Genomic DNA, 23565 nt, shown 5'->3' on the forward strand with positions numbered 1-23565 from the left:
CATGAACCAGCACAGCTCACAAGTCCTTCTGGGACCACTGAGATCTGTGCTGGGAGAGGAGGCAACCCAGCTGTTGTGGCTAGTAGCTGCTCTTGCCAGAAAGCCTGAAAACTGTGGTTCTCAGACAAATGATCAGATAGCAGCAAGACTGCAAAAGGGGCATGAAGGCCCCGGTGCGCAAAAGAGAAGAACAAAGGCAGTGCTGCCACTGGCGGAGGTTCCCTCTCCAATGAGGAAGCCTCTTGCACCATATGTGATTTCTCTGCGTGGCTGTTTCCTTTCATGTGCTTGCACCTCTTGCAGTCAGACGGGTGTGCTGTGTGGCAGCCAGCGGGACTGAGACCTCAGTGCTGCCCTGGGAGCATAAGCAAACATGGCCCTGCAATGGACATTTCTCCTGCTCCTCACACCTCTGCTGGCAGCACATAAGCAGGAGGAGCCAGGCCTGAACACGTCTGGAGAACCCCAGGCAACAGGTAAGAAGTGTTCGCTTCGCAAGAGAAGGTTTTGCTGATCTCCTGCTGCAAGCTTGCTGTGTATCTCTGCCACATGCAGGATGCGGTAGCTGTATCAGAGAGGACTGGAGCTGATGTCCGTACCAGGGCCCAAGATACTTGGGCATCAGTCAGGTTGTGGTGGGGTGAAGCTCTGTTGGGGGATGGAGGGCAGCAAACCTCAGTGTGCTGGGAAAGCCTCTGCATGGGCCGTATCATTTCTCCGTGGAGCAGGCAGTGTCCCTGGGAGCAGCAGGTGGCTGTCTCTCTTTGCACAGTGTGCAGATGCTGTGTCCTCACCGCAGTGGAGATGAGTGCTGGTGCCCAGCAAAGACCTGGGGAGCTGTGAGCTGAGCCCCTGTGTCTCCAGGAGACCCTGGCAGGCAGGAGTTACGGTGTGCTGGGATTGCTCTTTAACAAGCTTCCTTGGTGACAGAGGGGCAGGGTACTTCCAGAGTACTGCTGGGCTCTTCCTACACAGGCTGTGCACTTCCAACCCAGCAGAGTCACTTAGCGGGTATCTTCAGGCTCACATATTATTTGAATTCCCAGAAGGCTGGTGAATCAGACCAGCGCGACACTGTCTGGGGTTTGAGCTGTGGTCCAGGGAGCTGTGACTTTGCTTTGCTCTGCATCTGTCTGAATTGGAGTATTTCTCTAAACTAACCTTGCCAGAGCTAGGTGATGAAAATCATTACACTAGCATCTACTCATGTTGCCCTGACCCACTGCGGGGATGTCTCTGGGCTGACACAGGCTAGAGAGACCGGCTGATTAACGACCCTGGCTATGGATGTGATATGGGGCTGTATGAGCCCATTCCCAGGGGAAATGTGTCCCTGTGGTTGCAGGGAGTGTGAGCACAGCACAGAGTCACTCAAAAACCAAGGGCTAAACTTGCAACAGAGCCTCCTGCCCAGAGTGGCTTTCCCTTGCCCAGATCCCCCACTGAAGCTGTCCTCGCAGGCCAGCCTGTGCAACCATGCCCAAGCATTGTGTGGCTCTCCAGCTTGTTTGCATGGTGCACACCAAGGCCAGGACCTGGCCATGCCGTGTGTGGTGGGACGCAGCGGGGACCTGGTGGCCAACAGACCCTTGGTGCGCTCTGCACATCCCGTTCACCCGGCGGTCCGTGGAGGAGTCTGGGGCTGCCTGCAGCAGAGATGGTATTGCTGAGTTTGCACCTTGGTGTTTGTGAAAAGAGGAACGAAGACAAAAACATGTGGCAGCCACACCCAGCAGCGCAGGCAGACCTGCCTGTATCCTCGGCAGTGGCAGGGGGCTCATCCCATCCCAGGACTGGTGCCAAGGTCCCCACCTGATGGATCAGGGGCCGCCTCTCACTGAGGGACAGGACAAGGGGGGTGGCCAGGATGGGGCAGGAGGGTCCCTCCCATCCCCGTTAGGGTGGAATAGGCCTCTGTGGGCCTGACAGTGGCAGTGGGGCAGGGTAAAGCCGTTGGGCAGAGATGGGGGACATGGGGACAGGACATGACCCAAGGGTCCCCCTTCCCCCTGAGCATCTCCCATGACCCTGGCAGATGTAGGGTACAGTTGGGGAGGGGGAACAGCCCCATAGAGACAGTGGACAAGCTGCTCCTGCTGCACATTGCTGTCCCCTTCCAAGCACCCACAAAGCCCCCCCCTATGCTGGGAGGACCAGGGTGCCAGGCAGTGTGGGGCTGTCCCCTTTCAGCAGGGCTCCTGCACGCCAAAATCACTGCGCCAGCTTCCCCCCCCTGTCCCCCGTCCCCCAGCACCGAGCACTGGCAGCACGGGTTCCTGAAAAGCTGCAGGCATGGAAACAATTTTGAGGAAGGGCCATGGACCACAGGCCCAGCACTTGCCAAGGAAATGAGGCCAGATGGCAGAGCCATGTCCCAGCGCCGGGCAGGAGGTGAAGGCACATGGCAGTGCAGCTGAGAGCCCCAGGAAAAGCAGAGCAGCTGCAGGCAGAGGATGTGGTTGGTGTGTGTGGTACAAATGTGAGCCAGCACAGCACTGCTGCTCTGCTCACCCCGTGCACCGAGCAGCCTGCATTGTCTCATTGTTCTATTGTCACCTTAATGTGTTTCTGTGCTGTTCTTACAGGGGTTTTCTCCCCCCTGAGATGCTGCACCTGTACGAAAGCCTCATCCCCTTACAGTCCCAGTGTGCCTGGGAGGCAGGTGGAGAAGCTTCTAGGGGATGTTTTCCCTGCAGTCTGTGATCCAGGCTGGCCCTGGCCCCTTCCTCATCAGCCTTGCTTGACATCATGCAGTGATTTAGTGGCAGCTGATAAGGAGCCCTAACTAGGCGGAAGGGTGCGAGGTAAAATAAGGCCACACTCAATCCAAAAGGTTTGGTGTCAGTGGGACTCAAACTTCAAACAGTGCCTAGAGTAAATCCTATGGGGACCGCAAACGTTAAGAGGCTCTGCAGAGGAGCGCCTTGGGGCTGGACACCCTGTGAACTGTATGCTCCACCATGCTTCTGCTTCCTGTTACCAGAGTACAGATTCAGGAAACAAGTATTTCACCTCCTGTTCATAAAACCTGGTCAGATGCCCTTTTGCATGGCAGAGCAGTACAGGTTAAAGTGCTGCCATTTCCCTGCTCTTCCTGCAGAGCCTTGTTCAATGACCTGCTTCACCACCTCCTTTCCCTGGCATCGCTCCCAAGCAGAGCTGCCCAAAGGTCTCTCTGCCCCTTCCCCACCCTCCACTGCCCATTGCTTTTAAAGACCCACTCGGCAGCTTTGGTTGCTAGCAGTGAGTACAGAAATGCTTTAAGATCCACATCTGTCTTCTCGGTGTCTTGCAATGCCACTCTCCACTGGTGGAAATGGTGGTTGCTTTTCTTAGCACCTCTCAGCAAGCACATGGCATCAAGCACAGCAGGACTCCAGCGCACTTTTCTGTCACCTCTGTTAGCTGCTGAGCTGCCATGGGAAAAGCGTTGAACTTTGCCTGCTGCTCCTTAGATTTCACCTTGGCTTTTATTCTTCATGTGTGGGATAATACAATGTAAGAAAGTACATCTTTTGCTGGTAAGCAAAGGGCTGAACCTAGGAGCCTGACCTGAATTACCAGCATAGCTATTTCTCCTTTCTCGTGATCCTCCCTGACATCTGCTTCTAGGGCATGCTGGGGCTTTGTTTTGCCTGCCAGACTCATAACTCCTTTGCAGCAGGGACAGCCAGTCCAGATATTTCTCTAAAATGCTTACTATATTTATGGATATTAAACTATATTATCAAAGAGGGTATTTCATATTCAATAGCATCGTGAAGAAAAACCTAAGTTAATCTCTGACTATGTGAGGCAAACAGACTTTCCTTTTGTTACCACTCCTGCCTAGACATTCAGCATTCTCCGTTTTGCAGTGAGAACACGTTGCATATTACAAGAAGTGCCTGTTTGGTCATGTCTACACCGTATTTTCCATGCTGAAACTTCACTTGTCTCAGCCTCTTTCCTATAGCTGGGGGCAGAGGGTCTGTAGGCGGCAGTCTGCATACCACAGTGCAGGGTGAAAAACAGTGTCTGATGACTGTTTCTTTACTTTCCCGGATGCTGTTAGTCCCTACAAAGCTACAGGCTGAGTGTTTCTTTCCCCTTTCTCTCTGAGCACCCTCCCTTCTCCAGCAGTACCCCATCCCCCTGTGCGCAGGCGTGTGCATCCATCTCCTTGGCACAAATGGTGAGCTCCAGCCTGCTGAAATGGGCAGATCCAATACCCTCTGACTCACATGTGCCACGCAGCTTCCCATGGCCACCACCAAAGCACACAGCCAGCCACCCTGGGTTAGAGCAAAGGCTCCTTTGCTCCAAGGAACTCCTTTCGCATGGCAAATGTTATGGAGTGGTTGGGGATGGAATGTAAGAAAGAGGGTGAGGACAGAGGTGTCCCCCCTAAGCTGTGCATTTCTGCTGCACCCAGCAGTCATGGATTAGCTTCTGGTGAGTCTCCAGTGGTAATCACATGCCGGCCAGGCTTGGGCTTATTGGAGAAGTGAGGTTGAATTGGGTTGTATTCAGCAATGTTCTTGAGACAAAAAAACATGTGGTCTGAAAGTGTCTTCTCTTCCCCCTTCTGTGGTGAAGCAGAGACTTTTAGGCTTTACCCTTAAGCAGTCATCAGAAATGCCACCAGGGAGGGCTCTGAGCGGCTGCAGGTGCCTGAATGCGATGGTGTTCGTGCTGTGATGACCTGCATGTCTTCAGCTCCTCTGCAGCAGCAGGGGTGCGGGTAGGAGGCAAGACCTGGAGGGGCTGCGACAGCACTGGCACTGCTAGCAGGATGCTCTGCGTACAGGAGGTAAACAGGCTTTGGCAGCCTCTCAGGCTGTCTCGCTGGTGTACACTACCCCTTTGCAAGGCAAGCAAGCTCATTTTGTCCTACCCGTCCCTCTGTCAGACAGCATTAATTGCCAGGCTAATTCTGGAGGCTGGTGCGCTCTCTTACAGCAGCGCTCTTCAGGCTCTGGCTCCTCTGAGGATAGGGAGGAGCTGTGGGGTCTTGCCTGCCTTTTCTGATCTCTCCCACCCAGTCCACGGATCTCTGCGTGGGATGGTCCATGCCCAGCCTGGGTCTGGGTGCTGTATCAGCCCCTGCCTGCCCCACGTGTGAGCACAATAGGGCCACATCTGGCAGGACAAAGGGCTCAGGGGAGCCAGCAGGGAATTAAAAAGGGGCTGAATGCTCTACCCGCACAGCTCAGAGGGCTCAGAAAGGAAAGGACGAGTTGCAGAGGGTGGGCATCCTGACAGTGCTTGCAAGGGGCTCTGCGGGCACAGCCAGGTCCAAGAGGGAGCAAGAGGGTTTGCTTGCAGGACTGCTCATCGATGGAGTCCTTGTGCCCGAAGGGCAGACGTGGCCCCTGACACACTGCTGGCACACGTGCGGTCTTTGCAGAAGCACATTTCAGCCGTCTGCCCTTGCCCGGTGCCACACTGGAAACCACGCTGGATCACAGCAGCATCCCGCCACCCCCTCCTAGCAGACACTGATGGAAGGACTGAGGAAGCCCTGAAGTGAAACTGCGCCTCTGACAGGCCCTTTTCACCTGAAAAAAAAAAAAGGGGGGGGGAAAGATGCTGATGCGTCTCTGGCAAAGGATTAGGGCTGATAAATGCTCAGGTTTAAGAGAAGTGATTCACTGGAATCCTGATGAAGGTGGCCAGCCTTAGTCAGAAGTGTGTGGCTGTTGTGCCAGCTCAGTCCAAGGGATCCCTTCACACCCGCTGAAGGCCTGGGAGCCTTACACAGCACCTATTTACTTGTACTTAAGTGAACTGCCCATAACTAAGGAAGGGCTGAATCAATCCTAAGTGCGTGTCAACAATAATTAGTATAATGCTGAATATGCCTAATTTCAGTGTGCAGAAATTAGGCGCATTCAGCCTTTTGCCTTTTAGTAAAAAAAAAAAACATAACATTTAAACAAAGACTAATTCTTCTTTGTACTACAGTAAGTCTGCACTGTATTACACCTCTAAATCAGCAACTGTGAGATGTGGCCTTTTTAGATGTAGTGTTACCCCTGCCTCTGTAAGGAAGCACCATACAAGGCAAAAAAACTCTAGAGAGGTTCCTTTCATGGTTGTGTCAGCAGCAAATGCTTTGCTACATGAAGGATGCTAAAAGTTTTGGTGCGAGGCTCAGGGAGGGCTGGGAGCAGAGCAGAGCTCTGGCATACAGCTGCAACCACCCCTGCCAGCAGAGCAGCGGTGTTTGTAGGAAGACCCAGACCTCTCTCGAAACCTGCACCTGTGTCAGCAGGTTGCACAGGAAGGAGAATTTCTCTTTCCCTCCTCGTTTCCTGCCTGGCAGGTTGCCATGTCCTGTGCTGCCAGTCAGTTTTGTGTCACTGCAGGGACTGCCACAGCTACCACGAGGTATGGAAGCACGTACAAAAGGAAAAGCAACCAGCCCCCTTTGCACTGAAGGTCACAACTGGGGCAGTCTGGGAGAGGCGAGCCGTGCCCGTGAGCACTCGCAGCCCCCTCGGCTCCTGGGTCTGTCTCCACTGGAGGCGTTTCGTTCCCTTAAATTGCTTCTTGCTTGAGGGCAGGCCCCGCAAACCTATTTTCAAGAAAGGATTGTTCACATTTCTGCTGTGACTCTAAGCTAGAAGGATCCCCATCAATGAATAAACTTTGTACAGGCACACTCTGGGGCCCTGAAATGCAAAATGAAACACTGGAAATGCCTTCATGTGTAGCTCTCACCTGCTGGAAATAATTGCTGTTCAATTTGCCAATCTTGGTGGGGTTTTATTCCATTTATTTGGCAGGGGCTTTATTCTGGCTGAGATGATGCAGCCGTTGTGGCCTTTTGGCCTGCTGCACGGGGAATGCAGAGCAATCATGGTTTCACGGTGAGTCCTAATGCCATTTGGGTGTGGTGGGAGGCAGTGTAAACTCACTGTGCCTGCCTGGCAGCACCCTGGTAACTTCAGAGAATATTTGGATACTTACAGCTGAATTTGCTGGATGAAGAGAGCTCACAGAGAGGTACATTTCTTATTCTATGAAAACTGGTATCTGGTCAGAGGGCACAGACCTAAATTAGTGCCATGCAGAGAGACAGCAGCACTCCTGTCTAGAAACTAGCAGAAAACAAATATGAAAACTTAAACTTCCATCAGTTGCCCAATCTACATGCTGCAAAATGCGACTAAACTTGCAGCTGGTTAAATACGTAGCTGTAGTCCCTGTTGAGTCCTTTCTGCCAACCCAGATGTGGGGGTGTTGCCCCTCCTGGGTGAGGATGGGAGGGATATGGGACAGGAGGTATCCAGTCCTAGGAGCCAGCAGGTATTTTGGGCAAGGGATGGAGAGGAGAAAATAACAAGTGTAACCTGCAGAGCAAAAGCGAATTGGCAACTTGAGTGGGCTTTTTGCTGCAAGTAAGTCTTCACGAGGGTGTGAGCAGGTGGTACCCAGCAGGATGATGGGAATGCAGGTGAGCGGTGCCAGCAGAGACTCACTGAGTCCGGTGCACTCCCACAGGCCCTGTCTTTGGGAGAAGAGCGCAGGAGAGAGCAGCATCCACCGGGCTGCTGGATCCCTCTGTCTGCAATCCCTCTGCAGTGCGTGTGTGGGCAGGAGGGCCTGCGGGTAACCTTCCTGCACTGCACCGGAGGGCGCAAAGGGTTAATGCACCCAGGTGCATTAGGTCTGGGGCCTCATCCTGGGAGGTGCTCATCTCTGCTGCCCCTCTGAAGTGAGGGGAACCGGCACCCCTCTGGACAGGGCCTCCTCACCCCTGAGGATGCTGCTGGAGCCTTGTGGCCCTCACAGACAGGAAGATGTAAGGCTCCCTCCAGCTGGCACCCCAAACTGCTCTACCTCCATCCTCAAAACCCGGTTGTGATGTTGCCCAGCCAAGCAGCAGGCACACCACAGTCCCTCCTTGGTGCTCTGTTGCCCTTGCAAACTGTTGAAGAGGACAGCTCAGGCAGGACACAAGAAAAGGTAGTGCTGTCCGAACAAGATAGCAAATCCAGCAGTGTTTCCTGAGCAGTACAGGAGGAGAATACCCTCCCAACAAGCCTTGCTGGGGGGTCATGGCATAGCAGATGGACGTGTCACCTTCCCACTCCCTCCAGTGCCCATTGGGATCCCTGGGGATTGCTGATACCCCACCACCTACCCCTGCCGCACCTCCTCCTCACCTCCCAGCCCAAATAACACCAGTTCTCACCTCTGCCAGAAACGTGCCAAAGACCCCGGTGGGACTCCAAACTCCGGCTGGCACCAGATCAGCAGAATTACAAGAAGGACGAAGAAGTGATGCTGAGCTGCCCTGAGGGTTTCCAGCCATCCTTCACTCAGGTCAAATGTTCAAGCGAGGTCCAGACCAGCATCTACAGTAATCCCATTTACAGAGAAGTTTGGCTTCGAAGGGACAGCATAGGACACTGGATCCACATTCAGTCCGACGTGGAGTGCCTTGGTAAGGGAGGCATCTGGAGCTGTCCTGGCTGCCCCACTCTGCCCTCCCCTTGCTGAGCAGCAGCAGGGGAAGGCAGGCTGTGTGTGCACAGGAGGTCTCAGTGCACAGGAGGTTTTGGGCTCTCTGGCTGCCTGGGGAAATGGTGGGTGCTGCTGAACGCTGTGTTGAGGCAGCCCCTGAGCCTGGCCTGTGCTGGCCGCGGGGATCCAGGGGAGCCTCTGTGGGGAGGGGTCTGGTGCCAGACTCAGTCCCTGAGGGTCCCAGCCAGCTGGGGCTGTGGGATGAGGGCAGGAGGGCCATGGCCAGAGCTGCCCATGGCAGGCCAGGGCAGAGCGCTGGGTGTGCAGGGCTGCATCCTGTGATTCATGGGGGGGTGGGAGGTTCCTGGTAGAGGTGTGAAGCTCGGGGCCCTGCAGGTGGGTGCCAGGGCCGCGGGTGAGATCTGTGGCCAGCACTGAGGTGCCCTCAGAGGTGCCATGGTCCTTGCTGCACCTGTGAGTGCCACCCCGAGTGCACAGGTCTGCTTGTCTCCATGCCTGCCCGTGCAGGTGAGGGACCCTGGGGACGTCTCCTGCAGCCACAGGAGTTGGAGTGGAGGGGACTGAAGGGAGCCCTGAGTGTGTGGGGTTGGGTCAGCTCTTGGCGTCTGGGCTGGAGGCTGTGGAGGATGCAGCTGGGGGAAGAGCGATGCCCTCCTCCCTCAGGCGATGGGGATGCGGGGCTGCCCCGGCCAGGGAAGGGGCTGTGCTGAGCGTAGGCACGGCCGTGCCCAGGTGGCCCAGTGCTCAGGGGAGGTGGGCAGGGAGAGACAACGTGGGAAACTGCCTGCTGTGGGCTGTGGTGGACATCTAAGTGTGTCCACGGACAGAAGTGGGTGGATGCAGGAGGTCCAAGGATGAGCAATCCTTCATGCTTCAGGCGCTCAAGGAGGATGCCCTCCTGAAAAGCCTTGCTGGAGGCTCATGGCATGGCAGATGGACATGTCACCTTCCTTCTCCCTCCAGTGCCCATAGGGATCCCTGGGGATTGCTGATACCCCACCACCTACCCCTGCCGCACCTCCTCCTCACCTCCCAGCCCAAATAACACCAGTTCTCACCTCTGCCAGAAACGTGCCAAAGACCCCGGTGGGACTCCAGACTCCAGCTGGCACCAGACCAGGACCATTACAGGAAGGACGAAGAAGTGACACTGAGCTGCCCTGAGGGATTCCAGCCATCCTTCACTCAGGTCAAATGTTCAGGCGAGGTCCAGACCAGCATCTACAGTAATCCCATTTACAGAGAAGTTTGGCTTCGAAGGGACAGCATAGGACGCTGGATCCGCATTCCATCTGATGTGCAGTGCATTGGTAAGGGAGGCGTCAGGAGCTCTCCTGGCTGCCCCACTCTGCCCTCCCCTTGCTGAGCAGCAGCAGAGGAAGGCAGGCTGTGTGTGCACAGGAGGTCTCAGTGCACAGGAGGTTTTGGGCTCTCTGGCTGCCTGGGGAAATGGTGGGTGCTGCTGAAGGCCATGTAGAGGCAGCCCCTGAGCCTGGCCCGTGCTGGCCGCGGGGCTCCAGGGGAGCCTCTGTGGGGAGAGGTCTGGTGCCAGACTCAGTCCCTGAGGGTTCCAGCCAGCCGGGGCTGTGGGATGAGGGCGGGGGGCCGTGGCCAGAGCTGCCCATGGCAGGCCAGGACAGAGCGCTCGGCGTGCAGGACTCCATTCTGTGATTCACGTGGGGTGAGAGGTTCCTGGTAGAGGTGTGAAGCACGGGGCCCTGCAGGTGGGTGTGCAGGGCGTGGGGCGAGATCTGTGACCAGCACTGAGGTGCCCTCAGAAGTGCCATGGTCCTTGCTGTGCCCGTGGGTACCACCCCGAGCGCACAGGTCTGCTTGTCTCCATGCCTGCCTGCACAGGTGAGGGACCCTGGGGACGTCTCCTGCAGCCACAGGAGTTGGAGTGGAGGGCACTGAAGGGAGCCCTGAGTGTGTGGGGCTGGGTCAGCTCTTGGCATCGGGGCTGGAGGCTGTGGAGGATGCAGCTGGGGGAAGAGCGATGCCCTCCTCCCTCAGGCGATGGGGATGCGGGGCTGCCCCGGCCAGGGAAGGGGCTGTGCTGAGCGTAGGCACGGCCGTGCCCAGGTGGCCCAGTGCTCAGGGGAGGTGGGCAGGGAGAGACAACGTGGGAAACTGCCTGCTGTGGGCTGTGGTGGACATCTAAGTGTGTCCACGGACAGAAGTGGGTGGATGCGGGAGGTCCAAGGATGAGCAATCCCTCACGCTTCAGGTGGTCAAGGAGAGTACCCTCCCAACAAGCCTTGCTGGGGGGTCATGGCATGGCAAATGGATGTGTCACCTTCTCTCTCCCTCCAGTGCCCATAGGGATCCCTGGGGATTGCTGATAAACCACCATGTACCCCTGCCTCATCTCCTCCTTACCTCCCAGCCCAACTAACACCAGTTCTCACCTCTGCCAGAAACGTGCCAAAGACCCCAGTGGGACTCCAGACTCCAGCTGGCACCAGACCAGGACCATTACAGGAAGGACGAAGAAGTGACACTGAGCTGCCCTGCGGGTTTCCAGCCATCCTTCACTCAGGTCAAATGTTCAGGCGAGGTCCAGACCAGCATCTACAGTAATCCCATTTACAAAGAAGTTTGGCTTCAAAGGGACAGCACAGCTGGCTGGATCCACATTCAGTCCGACGTGGAGTGCATTGGTAAGGGAGGCATCATAGAATCATAGAATCGTTTAGGTTGGAAAAGACCTTTAAGATCATCCAGTCCAAGCATTAACCTAACACTGCCAAGTCCACCACTAAACCAGTTAAGGGTAGAGTAGCAATTTCATGCTTCCTGGCTTGGTGGCTGGAGTATTTTTTAATGAAAGTAAAAACTAGGAATCATTAAGGTTGGAAAGGATCTCTAAGATCATCAGTCCAACCATCAGCCCAACACCACCATGTCCACTAAACCATGTCCCGAAGTGCCACATCTACCCGTTTTTTGAACACTTGCAGGGATGGTGACTCCACCACCTCTCTGGGCAGCCTGTTCCAATGCTTGACTACCCTTTCCATGAAGAAACTTTTCCTAACATCCCATCTAAACCTCCTCTGGCGCAGCTTGAGGCCATTTCCTCTCTTTATATCACTAACCACTTGGGAGAAGAGCCCAGCACCCACCTCACTGCAACCTCCTTTCAGGCAGTTGTAGAGAGTGATAAGGTCTCCCCTCAGCCTCCTCTTCTCTAGGCTAAACAACCCCAGTTCCCTCAGTCACTCCTCATAAGACCTGTCCTCCAGACCCTTCACCAGCTTCGTTGCCCTTCTCTGAACACACTCCAGCACCTCAATGTCCTTCTTGTACTGAGGGGCCCAAAACTGGACACAGTATTCCAGGTGCGGCCTCACCAGCGCTGAGTACAGGGGGACAATCACCTCCCTGCTCCTGCTGGCCACAGCATTCCTGATACAAGCCAGGATGCTGTTGGCCTTCTTGGCCACCTGGGCACACTGCTGGCTCATGTTCAGCCGGCTGTCGACCAGCAACCCCAGGTCCATTTCCATCAGGCAGCTTTCCAGCCACTCTTCCCCAAGCCTGTAGCATTGCATGGGGTTGTTCTGACCAAAGTGCAGGACCCGGCACTTGGCCTTGTTGAACCTCATACAGTTGGCCTCGGCCCATCGGTCCAGCCTGTCCAGATCCCTCTGCAGGGCCATCCTACCCTCCAGCAGATCGACACTCCAACCCAGTTTGGTGTCATCTGCAAACTTACTGAGGGCACACTCGATCCCCTCAGCCAGATCATTGATAAAGATGTTAAACAAGACTGGCCCCAAAACAGCCCTGGGGAACACCACTCATGACTGGTCTCCAACTGGACTTAACTCCATTCACCACAACTCTCTGGGCTTGGCCACCCAGCCAGTTTTTTACCCAGCGAAGAGTATGCCCGTCCAAGCCATGAGCTGCCAGCTTCCTTAGGAAAATGCTGTGGGAGATGGTGTCAAAGGCTTTCCTGAAATCCAGGTAGATGATATCCACAGCCTTTCCCTCATCCACCAGGTGGGTCACCAGGTCATAGAATGAGATAGGGTTGGTCAAGCAGGACCTGCCTTTCATGAACCCATGCTGGCTGGGCCCGATCCCCTGGTTGACATGCACATTCCTGTTGAGCGCACTCAAGGTGATCAGGAGCTGTCCTGGCTGCCCCACTCTGCCCTCCCCTTGCTGAGCAGCAGCAGAGGAAGGCAGGTTGTGCGTGCGCAGGTGGTCTCAGTGCACAGGAGGTTTTGGGCTCTCTGCCTGCCTGGGGAAATGGTGGGTGCTGCTGAAGGCCATGTGGAGGCAGCCCCTGAGCCTGGCCCGTACTCGCCACAGGGCTCCAGGGGAGCCTCTGTGGGGAGGGGTCTGGTGCCAGACTCAGTCCCTGAGGGTCCCGGCCGGCCGGGGCTGTGGGATGAGGTCAGGAGGGCCATGGCCAGAGCTGCCAATGGCAGGCCAGGGCAGAGCGCTGGGTGTGCAGGGCTGCATCCTGTGATTCATGGGGGGGTGGGAGGTTCCTGGTAGAGGTGTGAAGCTCGGGGCCCTGCAGGTGGGTGCCAGGACGTGTGGCGGGATCTGTGGCCAGCACTGACGTGCCCTCAGAGGTGCCATGGTCCTTGCTGCACCTGCGAGTGCCACCCCGAGCGCACAGGTCTGCTTGTCCCCATGCCTGCCCGTGCAGGTGAGGGACCCTGGGGACGTCTCCTGCAGCCACAGGAGTTGGAGTGGAGGGGACTGAAGGGAGCCCTGAGTGTGTGGGGTTGGGTCAGCTCTTGGCGTCTGGGCTGGAGGCTGTGGAGGATGCAGCTGGGGGAAGAGCGATGCCCTCCTCCCTCAGGCGATGGGGATGCGGGGCTGCCCCGGCCAGGGAAGGGGCTGTGCTGAGCATAGGCACGGCCGTGCCCAGGTGGCCCAGTGCTCAGGGGAGGTGGGCAGGGAGAGACAACATGGGAAACTGCCTGCTGTGGGCTGTGGTGGACATCTAAGTGTGTCCACGGACAGAAGCAGGTAGATGGGGTATGTCCAAGGATGAGCAATCCCTCACGCTTCAGGTGGTCAAGGAGAATACCCTCCCAACAAGCCTAGCTGGGGGGTCATGGCATGGCAAATGGACGTGTCACCTTCTCTCTCCCTCCAGTGCCCATAGGGATCCCTGGGGATTGCTGATACCCCACCACCTACCCCTGCCGCACCTCCTCCTCACCTCCCAGCCCAAATAACACCAGTTCTCACCTCTGCCAGAAACGTGCCAAAGACCCCGGTGGGACTCCAGACTCCGGCTGGCACCAGACCAGGACCATTACAGGAAGGACAAAGAAGTGACACTGAGCTGCCCTGAGGGATTCCAGCCATCCTTCACTCAGGTCAAATGTTCAGGCAAGGTCCAGACCAGCATCTACAGTAATCCCATTTACAAAGAAGTTTGGCTTCAAAGGGACAGCACAGCTGGCTGGATCCACATTCAGTCCGACGTGGAGTGCATTGGTAAGGGAGGCATCATAGAATCATAGAATCACTTAGGTTGGAAAAGACCTTTAAGATCATCCAGTCCAAGCATTAACCTAACACTGCCAAGTCCACCACTAAACCAGTTAAGGGTAGAGTAGCAATTTCATGCTTCCTGGCTTGGTGGCTGGAGTATTTTTTAATGAAAGTAAAAACTAGGAATCATTAAGGTTGGAAAGGATCTCTAAGATCATCAGTTCAACCATCAACCCAACACCACCATGCCCAATAAACCATGTCCCACAGTGCCACATCTACCCATTTTTTGAACACTTGCAGGGATGGTGACTCCACCACCTCTCTGGGCAGCCTGTTCCAATGCTTGACTACCCTTTCCATGAAGAAATTTTTCCTAACATCCCATCTAAACCTCCCCTGGTGCAGCTTGAGGCCATTTTTTCTCATCCTATCACCTGTTACTTGGGAGAAGAGCCCAACAGCCACCTCACTGCAACTTCCTTTCAGGCAGTTGTAGAGAGCGATAAGGTCTCCCCTCAGCCTCCTCTTCTCTAGGCTAAACAACCCCAGTTCCCTCAGTCACTCCTCATAAGACCTGTCCTCCAGACCCATGACCAGCTTTGTTGCCCTTCTCTAGACACACTCCAGCACCTCAATGTCCTTCTTGTACTGAGGGGCCCAAAACTGGACACAGTATTCCAGGTGCGGCCTCACCAGCGCCGAGTACAGGGGGACAATCACCTCCCTGCTCCTGCTGGCCACAGCATTCCTGATACAAGCCAGGATGCTGTTGGCCTTCTTGGCCACCTGGGCACACTGCTGGCTCATGTTCAGCTGGCTGTCGACCAGCAACCCCAGGTCCATTTCCATCAGGCAGCTTTCCAGCCACTCTTCCCCAAGCCTGTAGCATTGCATGGGGTTGTTCTGACCAAAGTGCAGGACCCGGCACTTGGCCTTGTTGAACCTCATACAGTTGGCCTCGGCCCATCGGTCCAGCCTGTCCAGATCCCTCTGCAGGGCCATCCTACCCTCCAGCAGATCGACACTCCAACCCAGTTTGGTGTCATCTGCAAACTTACTGAGGGCACACTCGATCCCCTCAGCCAGATCATTGATAAAGATGTTAAACAAGACTGGCCCCAAAACAGCCCTGGGGAACACCACTCATGACTGGTCTCCAACTGGACTTAACTCCATTCACCACAACTCTCTGGGCTTGGCCACCCAGCCAGTTTTTTACCCAGCAAAGAGTATGCCCATCCAAGCCATGAGCTGCCAGCTTCCTTAGGAGAATGCTGTGGGAGATGGTGTCAAAGGCTTTCCTGAAATCCAGGTAGATGATATACACAGCCCTTCCCTCATCCACCGGGTGGATCACCAGGTCATAGAAGGAGATCGGGTTGGTCAAGCAGGACCTGCCTTTCATGAACCCATGCTGGCTGGGCCCGATCCCCTGGTTGACATGCACATGCCCGTTGAGTGCACTCAAGGAGATCAGGAGCTGTCCTGGCTGCTCCACTCTGCCCTCCCCTTGCTGAGCAGCAGCAGGGGAAGGCAGGCTGTGCGTGCGCAGGTGGTCTCAGTGCACAGGAGGTTTTGGGCTCTCTGGCTGCCTGGGGAAATGGTGGGTGCTGCTGAAGGCCATGTGGAGGCAGCCCCTGAGCCTGGCCCGTACTCGCCACAGGGCTTCAGGGGAGCCTCTGTGGGGAGGGGTCTGGTGCCAGACTCAGTCCCTGAGGGTTCCAGCCAGCCGGGGCTGTGGGATGAGGGCAGGAGGGCCATGGCCAGAGCTGCCAATGGCAGGCCAGGGCAGAGCGCTGGGTGTGCAGGGCTGCATCCTGTGATTCATGGGGGGGTGGGAGGTTCCTGGTAGAGGTGTGAAGCTCGGGGCCCTGCAGGTGGGTGCCAGGACGTGTGGCGGGATCTGTGGCCAGCACTGACGTGCCCTCAGAGGTGCCATGGTCCTTGCTGTGCCCGTGGGTACCACCCCGAGTGCACAGGTCTGCTTGTCTCCATGCCTGCCCGTGCAGGTGAGGGACCCTGGGGACGTCTCCTGCAGCCACAGGAGTTGGAGTGGAGGGGACTGAAGGGAGCCCTGAGTGTGTGGGGTTGGGTCAGCTCTTGGCGTCTGGGCTGGAGGCTGTGGAGGATGCAGCTGGGGGAAGAGCGATGCCCTCCTCCCTCAGGCGATGGGGATGCGGGGCTGCCCCGGCCAGGGAAGGGGCTGTGCTGAGCGTAGGCACGGCCGTGCCCAGGTGGCCCAGTGCTCAGGGGAGGTGGGCAGGGAGAGACAACGTGGGAAACTGCCTGCTGTGGGCTGTGGTGGACATCTAAGTGTGTCCACGGACAGAAGTGGGTGGATGCGGGAGGTCCAAGGATGAGCAATCCTTCATGCTTCAGGTGCTCAAGGAGGGTAACCTCCCAACAAGCCTTGCTGGAGGCTCAAGGCATGGCAAATGGACGTGTCACCTTCCTTCTCCCTCCAGTGCCCATAGGGATCCCTGGGGATTGCTGATACCCCACCACCAACCCCTGCCGCACCTCCTCCTCACCTCCCAGCCCAAATAACACCAGTTCTCACCTCTGCCAGAAACGTGCCAAAGACCCCGGTGGGACTCCAGACTCCAGCTGGCACCAGACCAGGACCATTACAGGAAGGACGAAGAAGTGACACTGAGCTGCCCTGCGGGGTTCCAGCCATCCTTCACTCAGGTCAAATGTTTAATCAAGGTCCCTTCCAACAGCTACAATGATCCCATTCACAGAATAATTTGGCGTGGAAGGAACAGCATAGGACGCTGGATCCGCATTCCATCTGATGTGCAGTGCATTGGTAAGGGAGGCGTCAGGAGCTCTCCTGGCTGCCCCACTCTGCCCTCCCCTTGCTGAGCAGCAGCAGAGGAAGGCAGGCTGTGTGTGCACAGGAGGTCTCAGTGCACAGGAGGTTTTGGGCTCTCTGGCTGCCTGGGGAAATGGTGGGTGCTGCTGAAGGCCATGTAGAGGCAGCCCCTGAGCCTGGCCCGTGCTGGCCGCGGGGATCCAGGGGAGCCTCTGTGGGGAGAGGTCTGGTGCCAGACTCAGTCCCTGAGGGTTCCAGCCAGCCGGGGCTGTGGGATGAGGGCGGGGGGCCGTGGCCAGAGCTGCCCATGGCAGGCCAGGACAGAGCGCTGGGTGTGCAGGACTCCATTCTGTGATTCACGTGGGGTGAGAGGTTCCTGGTAGAGGTGTGAAGCACGGGGCCCTGCAGGTGGGTGTGCAGGGCATGGGGTGGGATCTGTGACCAGCACTGAGGTGCCCTCAGAAGTGCCATGGTCCTTGCTGTGCCTGTGGGTACCACCCCGAGCGCACAGGTCTTCTTGTCCCCATGCCTGCCTGCACAGGTGAGGGACCCTGGGGACGTCTCCTGCAGCCACAGGAGTTGGAGTGGAGGGGACTGAAGGGAGCCCTGAGTGTGTGGGGCTGGGTCAGCTCTTGGCGTCTGGGCTGGAGGCTGTGGAGGATGCAGCTGGGGGAAGAGCGATGCCCTCCTCCCTCAGGCGATGGGGATGCGGGGCTGCCCCGGCCAGGGAAGGGGCTGTGCTGAGCGTAGGCACGGCCGTGCCCAGGTGGCCCAGTGCTCAGGGGAGGTGGGCAGGGAGAGACAACGTGGGAAACTGCCTGCTGTGGGCTGTGGTGGACATCTAAGTGTGTCCACGGACAGAAGTGGGTGGATGCGGGAGGTCCAAGGATGAGCAATCCTTCATGCTTCAGGTGCTCAAGGAGGGTAACCTCCCTACAAGCCTTGCTGGAGGCTCATGGCATGGCAAATGGACGTGTCACCTTCCTTCTCCCTCCAGTGCCCATAGGGATCCCTGGGGATTGCTGATACCCCACCACCTACCCCTGCCGCACCTCCTCCTCTCCTCCCAGCCCAAATAACACCAGTTCTCACCTCTGCCAGAAACGTGCCAAAGACCCCGGTGGGACTCCAGACTCCAGCTGGCACCAGACCAGGACCATTACAGGAAGGACGAAGAAGTGACACTGAGCTGCCCTGCGGGTTTCCAGCCGTCCTTCACTCGTGTCAAATGTTCAGGCGAGGTCCAGACCAGCATCTACAGTAATCCCGTTTACAAAGAAGATTGGCTTCAAAGGGACAGAAGAGGTGGCTGGTTCCGCATTCAGTCCGACGTGGAGTGCATTGGTAAGGGAGGCATCATAGAATCATAGAATCACTTAGGTTGGAAAAGACCTTTAAGATCATCCAGTCCAAGCATTAACCTAACACTGCCAAGTCCACCACTAAACCAGTTAAGGGTAGAGTAGCAATTTCATGCTTCCTGGCTTGGTGGCCGGAGTATTTTTTAATGAAAGTAAAAACTAGGAATCGTTAAGGTTGGAAAGGATCTCTAAGATCATCAGTTCAACCATCAACCCAACACCACCATGCCCAATAAACCATGTCCCACAGTGCCACATCTACCCATTTTTTGAACACTTGCAGGGATGGTGACTCCACCACCTCTCTGGGCAGCCTGTTCCAATGCTTGACTACCCTTTCCATGAAGAAATTTTTCCTAACATCCCATCTAAACCTCCCCTGGTGCAGCTTGAGGCCATTTTTTCTCATCCTATCACCTGTTACTTGGGAGAAGAGCCCAACAGCCACCTCACTGCAACTTCCTTTCAGGCAGTTGTAGAGAGCGATAAGGTCTCCCCTCAGCCTCCTCTTCTCTAGGCTAAACAACCCCAGTTCCCTCAGTCACTCCTCATAAGACCTGTCCTCCAGACCCATGACCAGCTTTGTTGCCCTTCTCTAGACACACTCCAGCACCTCAATGTCCTTCTTGTACTGAGGGGCCCAAAACTGGACACAGTATTCCAGGTGCGGCCTCACCAGCGCCGAGTACAGGGGGACAATCACCTCCCTGCTCCTGCTGGCCACAGCATTCCTGATACAAGCCAGGATGCTGTTGGCCTTCTTGGCCACCTGGGCACACTGCTGGCTCATGTTCAGCTGGCTGTCGACCAGCAACTCCAGGTCCATTTCCATCAGGCAGCTTTCCAGCCACTCTTCCCCAAGCCTGTAGCATTGCATGGGGTTGTTCTGACCAAAGTGCAGGACCCGGCACTTGGCCTTGTTGAACCTCATACAGTTGGCCTCGGCCCATCGGTCCAGCCTGTCCAGATCCCTCTGCAGGGCCATCCTACCCTCCAGCAGATCGACACTCCAACCCAGTTTGGTGTCATCTGCAAACTTACTGAGGGCACACTCGATCCCCTCAGCCAGATCATTGATAAAGATGTTAAACAAGACTGGCCCCAAAACAGCCCTGGGGAACACCACTCATGACTGGTCTCCAACTGGACTTAACTCCATTCACCACAACTCTCTGGGCTTGGCCACCCAGCCAGTTTTTTACCCAGCGAAGAGTATGCCCGTCCAAGCCATGAGCTGCCAGCTTCCTTAGGAAAATGCTGTGGGAGATGGTGTCAAAGGCTTTCCTGAAATCCAGGTAGATGATATCCACAGCCTTTCCCTCATCCACCAGGTGGGTCACCAGGTCATAGAATGAGATAGGGTTGGTCAAGCAGGACCTGCCTTTCATGAACCCATGCTGGCTGGGCCCGATCCCCTGGTTGACCTGCACATGCCTGTTGAGCGCACTCAAGGTGATCAGGAGCTGTCCTGGCTGCCCCACTCTGCCCTCCCCTTGCTGAGCAGCAGCAGAGGAAGGCAGGCTGTGCGTGCACAGGAGGTTTTGGGCCCTCTGGCTGCCTGGTTCCTGGTGGAGGTGCCAAGCACGTGGCCATGCAGGTGGGTGCCAGGGCCTCAGGTGAGATCTGTGGCCAGCACTGAGGTGCCCTCAGAAGTGCCATGGTCCTTGCTGCGCCTGCGGGTACCACCCCGAGCACACAGGTCTGCTTGTCCCCATGCCTGCCTGCACAGGTGAGGGACCCTGGGGACGTCTCCTGCAGCCACAGGAGTTGGAGTGGAGGGGACTGAAGGGAGCCCTGAGTGTGTGGGGTTGGGTCAGCTCTTGGCATCTGGGCTGGAGGCTGTGGAGGATGCAGCTGGGGGAAGAGCAATGCCCTCCTCCCTCAGGCGATGGGGATGCGGGGCTGCCCCGGCCAGGGAAGGGGCTGTGCTGAGCGTAGGCACGGCCGTGCCCAGGTGGCCCAGTGCTCAGGGGAGGTGGGCAGGGAGAGACAACGTGGGAAACTGCCTGCTGTGGGCTGTGGTGGACATCTAAGTGTGTCCACGGACAGAAGCAGGTAGATGGGGGATGTCCAAGGATGAGCAATCCCTCACGCTTCAGGTGGTCAAGGAGAATACCCTCCCAACAAGCCTAGCTGGGGGGTCATGGCATGGCAAATGGACGTGTCACCTTCTCTCTCCCTCCAGTGCCCATAGGGATCCCTGGGGATTGCTGATACCCCACCACCTACCCCTGCCACACCTCCTCCTCACCTCCCAGCCCAAATAACACCAGTTCTCACCTCTGCCAGAAACGTGCCAAAGACCCCGGTGGGACTCCAGACTCCGGCTGGCACCAGACCAGGACCATTACAGGAAGGACGAAGAAGTGACACTGAGGTGCCCTGTGGGTTTCCAGCCGTCCTTCACTCGTGTCAAATGTTCAGGCGAGGTCCAGACCAGCATCTACAGTAATCCCGTTTACAAAGAAGTTTGGCTTCAAAGGGACAGCATAGGACGCTGGATCCCCATTCAGTCCGACGTGGAGTGCATTGGTAAGGGAGGCATCATAGAATCATAGAATCGTTTAGGTTGGAAAAGACCTTTAAGATCATCCAGTCCAAGCATTAACCTAACACTGCCAAGTCCACCACTAAACCAGTTAAGGGTAGAGTAGCAATTTCATGCTTCCTGGCTTGGTGGCTGGAGTATTTTTTAATGAAAGTAAAAACTAGGAATCATTAAGGTTGGAAAGGATCTCTAAGATCATCAGTCCAACCATCAACCCAACACCACCATGCCCAATAAACCATGTCCCGAAGTGCCACATCTACCCATTTTTTGAACACTTGCAGGGATGGTGACTCCACCACCTCTCTGGGCAGCCTGTTCCAATGCTTGACTACCCTTTCCATGAAGAAATTTTTCCTAACATCCCATCTAAACCTCCCCTGGTGCAGCTTGAGGCCATTTCCTCTCATCATATCGCTAACTACTTGGGAGAAGAGCCCAGCACCCACCTCCCTACTACCTCCTTTCAGGCAGTTGTAGAGAGCGATAAGGTCTCCCCTCAGCCTCCTCTTCTCTAGGCTAAACAACCCCAGTTCCCTCAGTCACTCCTCATAAGACCTGTCCTCCAGACCCATGACCAGCTTTGTTGCCCTTCTCTAGACACACTCCAGCACCTCAATGTCCTTCTTGTACTGAGGGGCCCAAAACTGGACACAGTATTCCAGGTGCGGCCTCACCAGTGCTGAGTGCAGGGGGACAATCACCTCCCTGCTCCTGCTGGCCACAGCATTCCTGATACAAGCCAGGATGCTGTTGGCCTTCTTGGCCACCTGGGCACACTGCTGGCTCATGTTCAGCTGGCTGTCGACCAGCAACCCCAGGTCCATTTCCATCAGGCAGCTTTCCAGCCACTCTTCCCCAAGCCTGTAGCATTGCATGGGGTTGTTCTGACCAAAGTGCAGGACCCGGCACTTGGCCTTGTTGAACCTCATACAGTTGGCCTCGGCCCATCGGTCCAGCCTGTCCAGATCCCTCTGCAGGGCCATCCTACCCTCCAGCAGATCGACACTCCAACCCAGTTTGGTGTCATCTGCAAACTTACTGAGGGCACACTCAAACCCCTCAGCCAGATCGCTGATAAAGATGTTAAACAAGACAGGCCCCAAAACAGCCCTGGGGAACACCACTCGTGACTGGTCGCCAACTGGACTTAACTCCATTCACCACAACTCTCTGGGCTTGGCCACCCAGCCAGTTTTTTACCCAGCGAAGAGTATGCCCGTCCAAGCCATGAGCTGCCAGCTTCCTTAGTAGAATGCTATGGGAGACGGTTTCAAAGGCTTTCCTGAAATCCAGGTAGATGATATCCACAGCCCTTCCCTCATCCACCAGGTGGGTCACCAGGTCATAGAATGAGATAGGGTTGGTCAAGCAGGACCTGCCTTTCATGAACCCATGCTGGCTGGGCCCGATCCCCTGGTTGACCTGCACATGCCTGTTGAGCGCACTCAAGGTGATCAGGAGCTGTCCTGGCTGCCCCACTCTGCCCTCCCCTTGCTGAGCAGCAGCAGAGGAAGGCAGGCTGTGCGTGCACAGGAGGTTTTGGGCCCTCTGGCTGCCTGGTTCCTGGTGGAGGTGCCAAGCACGTGGCCATGCAGGTGGGTGCCAGGGCCTCGGGTGAGATCTGTGGCCAGCACTGACGTGCCCTCAGAGGTGCCATGGTCCTTGCTGCACCTGCGAGTGCCACCCCAAGCACACAGGTCTGCTTGTCCCCATGCCTGCCTGCACAGGTGAGGGACCCTGGGGACGTCTCCTGCAGCCACAGGAGTTGGAGTGGAGGGGACTGAAGGGAGCCCTGAGTGTGTGGGGTTGGGTCAGCTCTTGGCGTCTGGGCTGGAGGCTGTGGAGGATGCAGCTGGGGGAAGAGCGATGCCCTCCTCCCTCAGGCGATGGGGATGCGGGGCTGCCCCGGCCAGGGAAGGGGCTGTGCTGAGCGTAGGCACGGCCATGCCCAGGTGGCCCAGTGCTCAGGGGAGGTGGGCAGGGAGAGACAACGTGGGAAACTGCCTGCTGTGGGCTGTGGTGGACATCTAAGTGTGTCCACGGACAGAAGCAGGTAGATGGGGGATGTCCAAGGATGAGCAATCCCTCACGCTTCAGGTGGTCAAGGAGAATACCCTCCCAACAAGCCTAGCTGGGGGGTCATGGCATGGCAAATGGACGTGTCACCTTCTCTCTCCCTCCAGTGCCCATAGGGATCCCTGGGGATTGCTGATACCCCACCACCTACCCCTGCCGCACCTCCTCCTCACCTCCCAGCCCAACTAACACCTATTTTCAGCTCTGTTCGAAATGTGCCAAAGACCCCGGTGGGACTCCAGACTCCAGCTGGCACCAGACCAGGAGCGTTACAGGAAGGACAAAGAAGTGACGCTGAGCTGCCCTGAGGGTTTCCAGCCATCCTTCACTCGTGTCAAATGTTCAGGCGAGGTTCCGGCTAACAGCGACTATAACAGAGAAGTTTGGCTTCGAAGGGACAGCATAGGACGCTGGATCCACATTCCGTCCTATGTGGAGTGCGTTGGTAAGGGAGGCATCTGGAGCACTCCTGGGTGCCTGGGAACATGTCTGGGTGAGAGTAAGCATGGAAAGGTCATTGTTTTCCCTTGGGGCCAGTGCCATGAGGTTTACTGACCATGAAAACAGCTCCTGCAAGGCCAGGTTGAACTGTGCTCTCCCATGCACCAAAGGATGACTCCAAGCAGGGAATTCAGAGGGTGTGAGGCCAGAAGGACCCCTTTGTTGCTCCCTGTGAGCTGTGATGTAGTCCAGCTGGGCACACAGTGTCCTGTGCTTCCCTGTGCTCCACCCGCTATCTCCGGATGTTTGACTGAACAGGGTCAGTTGCCTCACTGGGGGATTTATCCCAAAAGGTCACAGCCAACTTTTGA

The 23565-nt window shown here is 56.4% G+C and overlaps 1 protein-coding gene across 1 annotated transcript in view; it reads left to right on the forward strand.

The window, feature by feature from the left end:
- Positions 1–373: 373 nt before the first annotated feature.
- The window catches only part of LOC104026139 (receptor-type tyrosine-protein phosphatase U), a 36919-nt gene continuing 13727 nt past the window's right edge, over positions 374–23565 (forward strand). The window contains exons 1-5 of the mRNA XM_075726355.1: positions 374–476; positions 8240–8434; positions 9543–9785; positions 10893–11135; positions 20407–20658. Coding sequence (XP_075582470.1) covers positions 374–476; positions 8240–8434; positions 9543–9785; positions 10893–11135; positions 20407–20658 — 1036 coding nt within the window. The remainder of the gene's footprint in view (positions 477–8239; positions 8435–9542; positions 9786–10892; positions 11136–20406; positions 20659–23565) is intronic.

Source organism: Pelecanus crispus, chromosome Z, assembly GCF_030463565.1.
Source record: "Pelecanus crispus isolate bPelCri1 chromosome Z, bPelCri1.pri, whole genome shotgun sequence".
Classification (NCBI taxonomy): Eukaryota; Metazoa; Chordata; class Aves; order Pelecaniformes; family Pelecanidae; genus Pelecanus; species Pelecanus crispus.